Source organism: Uranotaenia lowii, chromosome 2, assembly GCF_029784155.1.
Source record: "Uranotaenia lowii strain MFRU-FL chromosome 2, ASM2978415v1, whole genome shotgun sequence".
NCBI lineage: Eukaryota > Metazoa > Arthropoda > Insecta > Diptera > Culicidae > Uranotaenia > Uranotaenia lowii.
This window is the reverse complement of record NC_073692.1, coordinates 151,730,530-151,744,658: the sequence shown is the minus strand read 5'-3', so window position 1 is coordinate 151,744,658 and position 14,129 is coordinate 151,730,530. Positions and strand designations below refer to the sequence as shown.

The following is a 14,129-nucleotide window of genomic DNA, read 5'->3' as shown; positions in this document are numbered from 1 at the left end:
ACGGTTTTTTGGCGGTATTCGGCGCCGAATATTCGGCCGACCGAATATTCGGTACATCTCCAAAATTAATCCATTTTTTTCTTATTCTGTAGCACTAACAGACGTTCAAAATAAACCAGATGTAAAGGCACAATTCTCTCGAATGTTTGGAGAACGTGCCGCTTTGAGGCCTACCCCTTTTCTGATTTCTAAAATTGTGTTTCGACAAACTAACGTTAAATATTCAAAAAACAACAACAAATCGTTAGTTTAGATTTTTTATACGAACTTTTTTCATTCACTAGTAACCGTCACGAAAAACACTTGATTGTTAAAAACCAATCGCTTCAAATATACATTGATGGAAGGTCCACAATCGATCGATGGTCGTGTCCGATTTATGCTGCAAACATTGGTCAGCAACCTTTTGAAAACGCATCGGGTCGAATATCAACGACAAAAACAAATCCAACTCGGGCCGTTTGAACTGATCTTCCGCATCGAGCAGCTCCATTCGCTTCATCATACAGTAGAAAAAGGGCTGTTTTTGGCGAAAACGATAAAATAGTAAAGTTAAAATAAATTATGTCACTATTTGTGTAGATAAGCAGCACTCTGTCTTACCATATCCTCTTTCGATACGTCATCATTGGTGATGAGTCTTTTGAGAGTAAAACTGCCCGGAGGAATGTCCAGCTCATTTTCACAATTTGCCGAAACATCATGTATTCCAGATATCAATTGCGGGGACAGTCTACTCAAATCAGCCTGTTAAAAAAGTAAATTAAAATTTGATTAAGAAAATATAATTTGCGAAGCGCAACTTACCCAGCAAAAAGTGACTAGCGTCAAGACTGAAAGCAGTAGCAGATTCATGTTGTGTTCGAGGCATCAGAAGTACAACTGAAGAAGTTTTTTTATATCCAGAGGCTAGCGTTTGCTGTTTTTGCATGGTTGTTTATAAAGACCTCACGGGCTCAATTCTGTAAATAACTAAACTCACAACAATGCGAACGAAAATGAGTGTCCCAAAAATAAAACTATGTAAGATCTAACATTGGATTATCTAACAACAGGACAGTCTTGTTCAGAATTTAGAAAAGTTTGATTTCAGTACACGAAGTTCAATTTAAAAAAAAGAGAGATTGCCTTCTGTGTGTTTTCCTATCAAATTCCTTGGTTATATCTCGAAACAGTTATGTCTTACAAATATTAAATGTTTTAGAAAATGTGCCAAATAAAAAACAACAAGGCTGTTATCTTAACAAATTAAAAAATAAAAAAATTTCGAGTTATTGAACTTTGTTTGAAAAGTTAACAAAATGTGATTTGAAGATCTTGTTTAATCACTTTAAAATGTTTCTCACATGAAAAAAAAATGATATGTATATAAATATTGAGAGGTTTTTAAAGTGGTCCCTACCCTCAACTTTGAAATTTGGGGGGCGTTTGAAGGGTTCAGGGGGCGGTGAGGTAGTTATTCACATTTTCATGACAACGTTGAATTCGATGCAAAACATTGAAATTACGTTACAGGATAAACATCAGGTTCAAGACTAAAATATCGATAATTTCACAAAGCTGCACTCAAATTTTTGATCCAGTAGCTCATTTTTTTCTCATTTGTATTGGCGATTTGCAGCAAAACTATTTGACATGCAGCGCCAACTGATTCTCACTTACATAACTAACAAAAGGGTGTTGATAGCTGTTTTTCAACATGGAAGTGAATTCAAATTGTGTTCAAAATTGTGATTTTCGAGAAATCTATCAAGTTTCGGACAAAAGAAATTAATGGATTGCATAAGAAAATTAAAAATTTAAAACGTTCAATGTTTTTCTTTCACACAAAAATATTTTTTCGCGTTCTTTTTAACAAAAATCAATTTTAAGATTTGAATTATGAATAAACAGGGAAAAGACCCGATGTTATGAATAATCTTCAAACTTTATTTATGTAGGTTCCGAAGAGTAGAATGTAAGCAACAGAAGCACTTATACCAGATTGAAAAGTGACCCACAAATTAAAACAAGAAATAAGGAAAAAAGGTTTTATTTTTTTTAAAAGGAATTCATAGAAAATATGAAAACAAATAAAACAAATGCAAAATCTTGTTATTACAGAGTTCTCATGTTCTGAACTTTAATTTCATTATGATTTTTTAAAGCAAATAATCCTTGATAATATTGTGCATCACGTTTTGTTTCGACCTGCTCTTAATCTGCAATCCTCCAAAGAATGCATAACTGCTTCCTCTTTCGACATTCTGTTTTGTTTAAGATTGACGAATTAGATCACGAGTTTGATCGGATACATATCCGCTTTCTTCTTCTTTTTTTGTCGATACATGAATCAAAAAGTTCCGAGCGGATTTCATGGTTGATGTTATCCTTGTCGACTTCAATTTAAAGAATTCTGTCTTTCCATTTTTTCAGTTTTGGCCTTGTTTTGCGGGTGAAATCGTCAGTTTTCCATCACAAACGTAACGTTTCGTTCATCTGCATTTCGATAGTTCATTTTTCCAAAGGACGGCACCTATCCCGGATAAGATCTCCATGCTGCTGCAAGTTCGCACAACATATTGCCTTCCGAAAGCTTAACAGCATCAGAGATTGAACAATTAAACTATCAGGGATTAGGTAATTCAATTTTTCTTACCTTATTCTTTAATTATTTCTTATCAAAGATTTCTTTAAATAGCGAAATTTTTAAAATTTCGGGTTTGTTTTGAAAAAATACTACGTGATTTGACGTTTGAATCCATAACATCATCATTTTGATCGCAGTGCCCTCTGAGAGTCGTTTTGAGCTGCAAATCGCCAATTGGCGATTTGCAGTTCAAAACGACTCTCAGAGGGCCCTGCGATCAAAATGATGATGTTAGGGACTCAAGTGTCAAAACAAGTAGTAGTTTTCCAAAACACATGAAAATTTTTGAGAATTTAGCAGTTTAATAAAATATTTAGACAATTGGGATTGGAGAATATGGTAAGAAAAAGTGAATTCTTGAATCGCTAATACTTTTTGTAACATTTTCATCATTTAAACTTCATTAAATTTTAGTTTTTCGGAAAATTGTAAGAGTCAACTTGCGGCAACTTGGAAGACCTACCCGGAGAAAGAATGTTTGAAGTGCCGCTATTCGACAGCAAAAGTTCTTGAAAAGGAGCGATTTGTAAATAAATGACATGAAAAGGATTTTTTTTTTGAAGCAACCCTGAGATGAAGATTTGATAGCTCGTAATATTTTTCTGCATTTTTAGCAAGTTCGTTTGTATAAAACAATTTTTTTTATAATTTTCAGCTACGTGTCAAGTTTCAGGATAAAAAATTTAGCTTCTCAAACCTCATTCGGAAAACAATTGCTAAAGAATGTGATGGAACTGACGTACCCAAAAAGGAACTGTATTCGCAAAGGATGTTTTGTTTTTTTACGGAATTAAAAAAAAATGCTGATAGTCAAAAACAGGCATGTCAAACTGTCCTTTTGCGAGCCGCATGTGACCCAGAGCTTTACAGTTATTATTAATATTTTGGTAAAATAGTTAATAAACGTACAAATATACCATACATTGTTCGTTACTGTTACATTTTTTTCATTTTTCATGGAAATTATCTTTAAATATACATTTTTCTACTGTTTTGTTTAAACGATCGTAAGTAATTGTGCTGCCCGGGAGTCTTTGATACCTCATTAAGCGACCCATTCACTCCTCTGAGTATTGATATTTGCACCTAATCGATCTCTTCCAAAATAACTTCACTTTGGTTTAATTTGAAAATATCGAAAATAAATTTTATCTGGATAAACATGCAAACTTATATTTACTAATGCGCAAAGCATTGAAACTAGTAAATTTATGATTTTCTAACAAGATTTAGCAGTTATTTTTGTCCGAAATTTGATAGTTTCCATAAAAAACTAAGTTTTTGAATCAATTTGTATTCACTACCATGTTGAAAATCTGCTATCATCACCCTTTTGTTAGTTCCATTAGTGACAACCAGTTGGCGTTGCCTGCAAAATAGCTTTGCTGCAAATCGCCAATACGATCTCACAATTTTTTTTGGGGTCGCCTGTAGCCTATACCTTGCATCTCTCTGGTGCCATCTATATGTCAAATGAAAGTGCTAGCTTTGCTGCTCACAGTGGCAGAGTTTCCTTTCGGTTCAGTTTGTGTACATTAAGTTGTAAGTGGCAGAGTTGAGAGCAGCTGTTATCGCTGAATATGTGAGAGGATACAAACCCGGACACACATTCAACATATTCAAACACCTTAAACCGCTCGTAATCAACCGAAAATTTGTGTACTAGACCATAAATCGATACCTAGAGACTAGGGTGGTCTAACCGGTTTTACCGAAACCGGTAAAACCGGTAAAACCGTCCATTTTCTCAATACCGAAATACCGACTTTTGGGACGGTAAAAAACCGGTATTTCCGGTAAATTTTCCATAATTATTTGGCATTGTTCTAAAATTGACACGGCTAAGTGTTTTTTTACCAAATATTAATAAGTACAAATACTAAAAATTTATTCCATCAGCTTCAAAATCCAAGCTAAATCAACCTTATTGCAAGGTTTATGTGAGATTTGATTATTGCTAAAACTTGTCGATGTAACTTTTTAAATCAAAGATTTATCATGAAACTTTATACATTTCAGTTCAGCTATCGAACTAACGCACTACATCATTTAAAGACTGTACACGTGTACAATGACTGAAACAAAGATACAGCTACAGGAAATTAGAGATTGCTTTACAATAATCACTGATTTTTTCATTGATAAGCTGGAATTAAAAAAAAATTGCTAAAATGTTTTTATCTATAAAAAGGCTAAGTTTATCACAATCGTTCTATGCGGTGCCGAGCTTATACAAACTTGCAATTTAAAATGAAAATATTGAAAACTGATCAGAAACTTCCTAGTTTGTTTCAAAACATAAAATGTTTTAACAGAGTCAGCATTCAAACACATGTTAACTTCAATTCTAATTTCAGTTCTAACGAAACTTTCAACAGAGTCAGCATTTAAACATATTTTAGACTGTTTGTATGAATTTTTTTTATCAATATTTTCAAGGTAATTGATGGATTTTATTTTTAACGCTATTGAACCATTTTCTTTTTTTCAGGCAACGCAGTAACAAAGTTTTTATAAATGTGCAACAGTATTATAGCAACAAAGAGCTCATGGATCAGATCCAAACAACTACATATATTTTTTGCTGAATTTTGACTGGTTTTTAATTTTGATAGATTTTTATTTCTATTTGTTCGCTTTATTTTTGGGAATGCAAACTTAATGCGATCACGATCTAGGTTGCGGGGAAAACATCCGTCTTTTAGATAGCAATAATCTGTGGTTCTGTGAGTCAACCAAAAGCTTTGTGACAGTGTTTTGAGTTTTGTTTATTAATTAGTTAAGTCATTGTTTTAACAAATATTCTTTTTGTATACCAATTTCATGAAAGACTAGAGTATAGGACAACATTTTGCTGAAAATAATATGAAACTTCTAGAATTTCCGCAACCTCACAGCGAAATTATAATAATAAAATGCAGATGAGAAATATTATGATTATCATGAGGACGATGATAGATTTACGACAAAGGGACAATTTAAAGGCACAATACCATTTTTTCCATTGGAAATGTTGCTACTTCTATTGCGTTATAAATGCTGAGCATTTTATGCCATTATACTGAAATTAGCCAAAATCCTTCCATGAATCCGATATACTTTGAAAAATACCGGTTTTACCGGTTTTATCGGTTTTATAAATTACAAATACCGAAATACCGGATTTGAAAAAAACCGGTAAATCCGACCACCCTACTAGAGACCAGAGGCACCGAGGACGACCAAGGTCTGTGAGAACTCCAAGGTTGAAAAAAATTATACGAGACCGGACGTGCGCGCCGCTTGCGACGACTTTCCGAGACGTCTGAAGCTGGTTCGATCAGAGAAAGGTGGTGTAATTCCGAGTTATCGTCTGTGGAGTATGTTGATGAGTTACTGAATAAAACTATGAAAGTCAGATTCTAATTTTCATCTTATTCTTTGAAATATTGTGATTTTTCTGTGTGACCGGACTTTTTTGTCACCCTGTAAATTAATTTCAAAAATCAATTGTGCCTTTTGCAATCGATAAACTTTAAATCTATTCGGTTATCACTAATATCGCCGGAATTCAGTTATTATAATCTAATTTATACTTTAAGACCCATAAATTCTGCATAACTTGGAATAGGACTTGAATTCAGATATCAAAAAATGATACTATTTCTTACGTTATTTCACCGGCTGGATAGCAATTAGTTTGTATTCAAAAATGCAAATTAAAGGTGAATATAGAGTTTTGTTTAATAAAATTTAAGATTTATGATTTTATATGAAAACAAACTAATAAATCACTTTAAGCAATTGTTCAGAAAAATGAGGCCTTGAGATTTAACAGGATATAAGGCATAAAAGCTAATTTCAAGAAAACACGTTATAATGATTGGTAATTTTTATATAATTTTCGAAAATTTGTATTTTTCTTTCGGATGAAATAGTAGGTATGTAAATAAAATTCTTAATTAATCAAAAATAGCATAGCATAGCATAGCATTGGGTGACTACACATATCTTGAATTAGCTGATACACGAGGTACAACTAAATTCTTAATTAATGAAAAATCACGAAATATAGTTTGAAATTATCATTATTTTAAGATTTTCTAAAAATTTTCCCAGGGGGGGCGTTGAGCTCGAAAATTTCACAAAAGGGGATGGTGAGTGAAAAAAGTTTGAAAACCACTGCGTTAGACTATAACATAGGGTTGCTATCCGTCCCGTACTTTTGTTGGATGTCCCGCTGTGTCGCTTTTTCCTCAAATTTTCGCGCGTTTTTCTTCGAAATCTTTCATAAATGTAACTGACAAACACTGAATTCTGTGATGTACAGAAAATCTTTCAAATACGTGTTTTTTTTTCAAAATAAGAAGCACTTTTCGTAAGACTACAATGAATAACTCTGAAGTTCTTAGCATTGGAGTAAGATTCTGATTAAGTAAGGTGTTTTTAGAGCACGTTTTACCAATATATGAAGAAAATATTGTTTAAAGTGCTTCCAAATAATTAAAGATTAAAGAATCATAGAGATTAGTTTTTTTCGACGGAATCCTTATTAAATTGTCTTATATTTCACACCACCTTTTTCGAGTCAATTGTCCAAAGTATATAAAGATGAAAGTTTTCTTAAATTTTCAATTATAACCAAACAAACTTATTTTCATACATGTTACACAAGAGTTTTTTTACCCAATATCAAACAAGCCGTTTACATGAACGACTTGAACTATTTCTTCTCAAATTTCGTGTTAATTCACAAAAACCGTGATAAAAAACGATGCGTACGGCAAAACACCGTATAAAGAGAAGTCATGTAAGAAAACTGTGTAAAAATATCAATCCGCTTAAATAAACTGAGTGTACTTTCTATTAATAACTCTGACTGATGGTATACGTATAAGTTTTAATACACAATTAAAATTGTTTAAGAGTTTCTTAAATGTCCTGCTTTTTTTGGCTGTTTCTCGCTTTTTTCGTGAAATGTCTCGCTTTTTTCTGAAAGTATCTGGATATATTTTTCATCTGAATGGATCGCGATCATTGGTTACCATGAAATTCCTTCTTTCTGTGCAATAACTTATGTTTATCCACTGAATATCTGTTTCATAGGACTAAAAACACTGTACAACTGTGTTCGATGTTTACTCTTGGGCTCGAACTCGCGGACATCGGAGGCAACAGACTTGCCAACTGCCAATCACGAGACCTTATATATTACTTTAATTATACTGCTTTAAGCTTTAGAAAAATAACCAAACGAGAGAATTGGAATTGAAACGTAAAATAAAACAAGTAAGGGGGCACCAGTGAAATAATATCTAAAATAGTTTCACTATAATATATTTTAAGGGGCCCACCTAAAACAATAATTTCAGATTTTTTCCACGTTTTTATTGGTTGGGCAAATCGGTTTAAATATTTTTAAAACCTAGAAAAATTTGGACATTTGATTTTAAATTGTTTTACATAAAATCCGAACAAATCAAATCCAGCGATCATTTGAAAAATATATCTATTACAAGGTGACTAACACCAAACACCTCAATTTTTCACTTTTTAATGAACATTTCAACAACGTTCGAATCGTTTTTATAACTACAAAAAAAAAACAATTTAAAGATAGCTAAGTGAAATTCAGACCAATATGAGTTTTGTTGAAGCTTTTCTTGTCCGGTGAAAACTATGAAAATAAAGAAAATATTCTAGAAGTTACTTGCTAGTAACACTTTATAAAAATGCAAAAGATGAAAAATGCAAAATTGTTTTAAGCTTTTCGACCATTATTGAATTTTGCACTTTAATTTGAAATTATCTTCTACTTAGGCTGATATCAGCATGTTATTTTCTAGTTGATCAATCTCAAATAAGCTTTGATCATTAAAACTCGCTCATAGTTGAATTTCAAATTTCGTTGAGTGATTCTTTTAATATGCATATGATTTTACTCTTATATTCTTCCAGATTTATGATTCTGTGTCTTGAACATTTTGTCACTTATAGAAGAACTATTTGACAAAATTTTCTGTTATTTATGTGATATTTGATCTGCTGTGAATCTTATTCTGCATACAAAATTGTAAATAATCCGCATTATTCTTTAGATTTCCAACGGATTGCATGAAAATTTTTTTTATTGAAGATATGAAATTGAAATACCTAAAACTTTTGGATTTAAATTATAACTTTTGCAATTCCTGCTCTGGTCCTGGTAGCAACTTTGTTTCTTAATTTTGCATTAGAAATCTATTATCTGCTTCTCAAATTTTGATTTGAAATTGTGACTTGAGACACAGAATTGTGGTTCTGGTGAAAATTCGGTTTTGAATTTTACTCTTGAACTCTTTTATTTGTATCTCTATGTAATTCGTCTTCATTTCCATTTTTTTCTAATTTCAATTCTAAATCTCAGATCTAAATGTTATTTCCCTGCTTTCGATGATCTGCAATAACTCATGAAAAGAAAAAAAAGTTACTATCTCTCTCCGATATTTTCTAAATTAGATAATTTTGTGAGATAATAGAGTTATTAACACTAAACATACCGACACTTTGTATATACCTATTCATACCGCGAGCGGTCAAATGACGGCAAACACCGTTTTCGCTAAAACTCCCTTGTTTCTCAACCGATTTCTTCCAAATTTAAAGTTTTGAAAAGCTTATAATTCGACTCAAATATGTTTCTCAGACAATTTTCAACTACAATCAATAACTTTTAAGTTATTTACAGTACAAGAAAAATTTTATGAAAAAACTTGCTTCAGAACAAAGGTTGTAAATCAGTTATTAAGTGCTCGAAAAAAATTTCACTTAGTGCCTGAGAAAGCTGAAGTTAGAAGCTATATGTTGCACACATGGAAAATTTTTGTAAAAATTTTCTAAGATCATGGCCACAAAAAATGTAAAAAAGTTGTGTAAAACCCGTACTTTTCAATCAATCAACTGCCAAAGCTGTTCCTGTTACAGTAGAAAATTTTGAAAAAGTGAATTGAAAAGTAGACGTAATTTGCAACATTTTGGCATCTTTAAATTTTTAAAATACTAAATACATAATTTTTGACGGCTTTACAAAGGTAGTTGTTTTGCGAACTTTTTATGAATCTGGATTTTCTGAGACAATCCCTACACCCAAATTCAGCTTTGCACTGGATTTTGAGTACGTTAACGTATAGTTTAGGCAATAAAACTATATGCAAAAGAAAGCTAATTTCATGCCGGTTCTAGTGATGTAACTGCATTGGCGGTGCAATGCTTTACAAAAATATAATAAATATATTTCTGAAAGTAAAACTAGAAAAATCAAGCTAATGCTTGTTTGTTTATTCGTTTCTTTTCATCCGTCTTCGTGTGCAAAATAGCTTTGATATATTACCACCCACTGCGCCCATCTGCCAAGCAAGAATTTGTGCTGACTTCTCAAAATTCAGAAACTAGTTCGCTGTTTTATTTATCATATTTTTGCCAAGCATTGCACCGCCAATGCAGTTACACCACTAGAACCGGTATAAAATAAGCTTTCTTTTGCATATAGTTTTATTGCCTAAACTATACGTTAACGTACTCAAAATCCAGTGCAAAGCTGAGCTTAGGTGTAGGAATTGTCTTAGAAAATCCAAATTGATAAAAAGTTCGAAAAACAGCTACCTTTGAAAAGTCGTCATAAATTATGTACTTCGTATTTCAAAAAATCTAAAGATGCCAAAATGTGACAAATTACGTCTACTTTTCAATTCACTTTTTCAAAATTTTCTACTGTAACAGGAACAGCTTTGGCAGTTGATTGATTGAAAAGTACGGGTTTTACACAACTTTTTTACATTTTTAGTGGCCATGATCTTAGAAAATTTTTAAAAAAATTTTCCATATGTGCAACATATAGCTTCTAACTTCAGCTTTCTCAGGCACTAAGTGAAATTTTTTTCGAGCACTTAATAACTGATTTACAACCTTTTTCCTGAAGCATGTTTTTTCATAAAATTTTTCTTGTACTGTAAATAACTTTAAAGTTATTGATTGTAGCTGAAAATTGTCTGAGAAACATATTTGAGTCGAGTTATAAGCTTTTCAAAACTTTAAATTTGGAAGAAATCGGTTGAGAAACAAGGGAGTTTTAGCGAAAACGGTGTTTGCCGTCATTTGACCGCTCGCGGTATGAATAGGTATACCACATACGTTATTCGAAAACCGTAACACTTAAAAAAATTTAAAAAACGCAAAAATACTTGCATTTCAAAAACAAAAATAGTCCTGTCGTTAGATTTGCGAAGAAACAATTATATAAGGCGTAATCATCGTTTAAAGTTCAAAAACCGTCATTTGACCGCCTCCGGTACGTTTAGTGTTAAATACATTGAAATGATTTTTAGCTTTAATCAGAGTTTTAAGATAGATTAACTCTTAGGTAACATTTGCTCATGATGTTTTAGCAATTATTGTTTGAAGTCACCAGACATAATAGTTGACAATGCAATATAATAAAAAAAAATTAACACAACTCTAGTTTTTTGTTTGGTTTAGCAGGTAATGTGAATAAATCTGGCAAACACTGGACTTTCTTCAAAGATATTCGGCTTACTGAGCCCGACCGCAACTTTCTTAAATTTCACAATTGAATATGGGATCATAATAAATAAATAATAAAAAAAATATATGGGATCATGCCCGTATAAAGCCGGATAATCTGGAAATATACTGAACTAGTTTCCAGTTTCTTCAAATGTTTAAAATATTATGTTTTCTCTGGGACGGCATATGAAAAAAAATTATTCATAGGGGCCCCCCGAGAAAAATTTCCCCGGGCCCCCCGAAGGCATAATCCGGCCCTGGGTAGGGGAACTGGGGGTATAATGCCCAGTGTGGGCAAAACGCCCCACTGCGAAATCTAGCTAGATATACACTTATTTTAAGAATTCGGTACGCTATTCCCTTCTAATTAACAGTAGCAACCTTTAGTACAAAAAATTTGCATCAAATAAGCGATGAATCCCTGCAAAAATCCAAAAATACTTTTCAAGCCATATTCCTTGCAATTTGTGCCTTGACTTTCGTAAGGAATTACGGCATCTGTCGACAAAAAAAAAACCTGACATCTGTTACAATGATGACGATTGGTCTTGAAAATCATCACAAAACGAAAAATTTCCTTATTTAAATATTTTTTCTGTTATTTTGAACGATTTTTAATAAACATGTCTAGGTAGGGCAAAACGCGCCATGTCCGTTTATCTTTAAGTATGTTTCATATTTGGTTAAATTTATATGCAGTTTCATCACACCAATTTTAAAGATATTTTAAAGTTGAATTGGAAAACATAACTTGAATATAAACGAATGTATTTAAAATTCCTAAATTTAATATAGATTTAATTAACTATTCACAAGAATTTCTGTATATCTGGCAGCACTGCGCGAAGCAATACATTTTTCCATCTGTGAAGTAGAATAGAAGTGTTTTTTACCAGGCAAACACTTTCAGAGGCACTTGATGAAATGAAAACTGATATGGCAACAAATACTCACAGACTTTTTTATCTTCGGATTTTACTAGATTTACGCCTAGGGTCAGGGCACCCTTAATTAAGGATCATTTCTTCTTTAGTGAAGGATCAAATATCCTGTAACTTGAAAAATATAACATTTTTTAAGTCTCACGAAAATGTTTCAAGTTCATCTACGATTTCATGTATCGTTATAACTTTTGGAACATATGAACTTGAAATTGCATGCTGTCAGATAATGCAAAAGACGGCGAGTTGCTAAATTTTCCCAAAAAAATATGATGAAAATAAGAAAAGGGGATCAAGTTTCCACTGTTTTTTCCCATCAAATTTATAACGAAATGTTTTATTCCTGTTTTCTTACAGCTCAACAACTTTACAGCAGATAATGGAATTTTATCACCTCTGAATTGCTATACTCAAATACTAAAGGTAACGTTCAAACCTCGCATCCATGATGCGGTGGTTCAAGCGATCCACCGACTCCCCAAGACTGCTAAGCCTATCACCTCTAAGGCATTCGGATCCGAATGCGGCTAATGATGGCCGTTACGGCGAATCACGATCCCCAACCAATGGAAGCGCTCATACTGATGCAGACGGAGATCAACCACCTGGCCCAGGTCCAGGAGGATCTGGATCGGAACCACCTTGCCGACTTCCAGGACCTCTACTGGATCTATTCGCCTCTTCCTCGATCAGCTCATCGACCTCGTCCGGATCGGCATCGCTGACTACCTTGAGCTGCAGTTCACCCTCAGCTACCTCATCCTCGCCATCAACCTCTACTACTTTTTCCTACTCCAGCGAGGCAGGAAACGGAACCCTTGTGACTGCATCCGGTGGCAAGAAACAAGCAGCACCAGTTGCCAGAAAATCGCGCATTGGTAAGTAAATTCTTAATTTTATCGAACAAATATCGTAGTCAATACAACTTCCATAAGAAATTTAGGTTTTGTCGATATACCAAAAAAAAAAGTAATCTCACGCAATTCCATCCAGAGATTAGCGATTCAGGTCACATCACCTGAACGAAACCGAGATGAAATAGTGCCACTATTTGAGAAGAGTAAAAAAAAATTAAGAAACAATCTAATTTCGAACAATTAACCTTGTCTGTCAAGCCTCTCTTCACCAAGAAAGGTAGACAGAAAGAAAATATTACCTTGAATCACCAGTCGGCAGCGTGAGATGAATCTCGAATGACATTCAGTTCCATGTTTTGGTTCCAACTTTCTTTCAAGGTTTTCGGATCTTTTTTTAACCAGAGACATTACTGACAGTCGTTGGCCGTCATTTGGGGCCGCTACTTGTAGTAACTAAGATCCAAAGTTTCGATTCACTGTTTTTGTTTCGGTTGTTTGTGATCCTATGTCGTTGTCGCCGTCGTCGTCTCCAATTGTCACACCAAATTTAGACGGAAAATACCAAACGGCCAAATATGCGTCAGTTTCTTCCGACGGCAGTTCGTGCCGGCAATGCTTGATTAGATGTTAGGTAGGCTTGGCTGTTGAAATTGAATTTCTTGAGAAGTTTAACTGAGCTCTGTTTGAAAATAGTGAGGTGGCTTCGTCCTCTTTGGGATCGATTCATTTTTAAATAACCAGTGTATCGACAATATTTGACAAAAACCCACACAAAACCGTTAAAAACTTTAATGAATACATTGATAAAAATAACATAGACCAATAGAAAAAAAAATCTACGCTCCAGCCCTATAAATCCGAATTTATGAAATAGATCATGAGATCTGAAAATAAGAAAAAAGTTATAAAAAAAATCCGGGAGTGCAAAGAAAATCTTAAGAGATGGCATTTCTGAAAGATTACAAAGTAGAATGCCATTAATAATGAATGAAATTAAAATGGTCATTTACGATTTGTACATATCGTGTGAAAATTGGAATATTTTATATTTTCAAACACAGAGTATAAAAACAGCTCTTAAAAAGATATGAAATTATTAAAATAATTTAAAAATATGAGTCTATTTGAATATTATGGAAATTGAAAGAAAATATTACTTTT

At 33.1% G+C, this 14,129-nt stretch overlaps 2 protein-coding genes across 4 annotated transcripts in view; one reads left to right on the top strand and one right to left on the bottom strand.

The window, feature by feature from the left end:
* LOC129748425 (uncharacterized) overlaps positions 1-14,129 on the top strand; it is a 344,252-nt gene that overhangs the window by 262,024 nt on the left and 68,099 nt on the right. For all 3 annotated transcript variants that reach the window (XM_055743049.1, XM_055743048.1, XM_055743047.1), the window contains one exon: positions 12,469-12,989. In XM_055743049.1, the coding sequence (XP_055599024.1) occupies positions 12,557-12,989 (433 nt within the window). In that variant the 5' untranslated portion in view covers positions 12,469-12,556. The remainder of the gene's footprint in view (positions 1-12,468; positions 12,990-14,129) is intronic.
* On the bottom strand, positions 311-863 carry LOC129741969 (uncharacterized). The gene is made up of 3 exons (XM_055733800.1): positions 808-863; positions 604-747; positions 311-520 (listed from the first exon to the last, which is right to left on the bottom strand). Exons 1-3 carry the CDS (start codon positions 853-855, stop codon positions 311-313), a joined length of 402 nt encoding a protein of 133 aa, XP_055589775.1. The 5' UTR covers positions 856-863.

Bases quoted from the DNA above. Each gene is read 5' to 3' on its own strand.
- LOC129741969 (XM_055733800.1), bottom strand. From the start codon at position 855: ATGAATCTGCTACTGCTTTCAGTCTTGACGCTAGTCACTTTTTGCTGG. The intron at 748-807 runs GTAAGTTGCGCT...CTTTTTTAACAG, and splicing joins CGCTAGTCACTTTTTGCTGG to GCTGATTTGAGTAGACTGTC. The intron at 521-603 runs GTAAGACAGAGT...CGCCAAAAACAG, and splicing joins ACGTATCGAAAGAGGATATG to CCCTTTTTCTACTGTATGAT.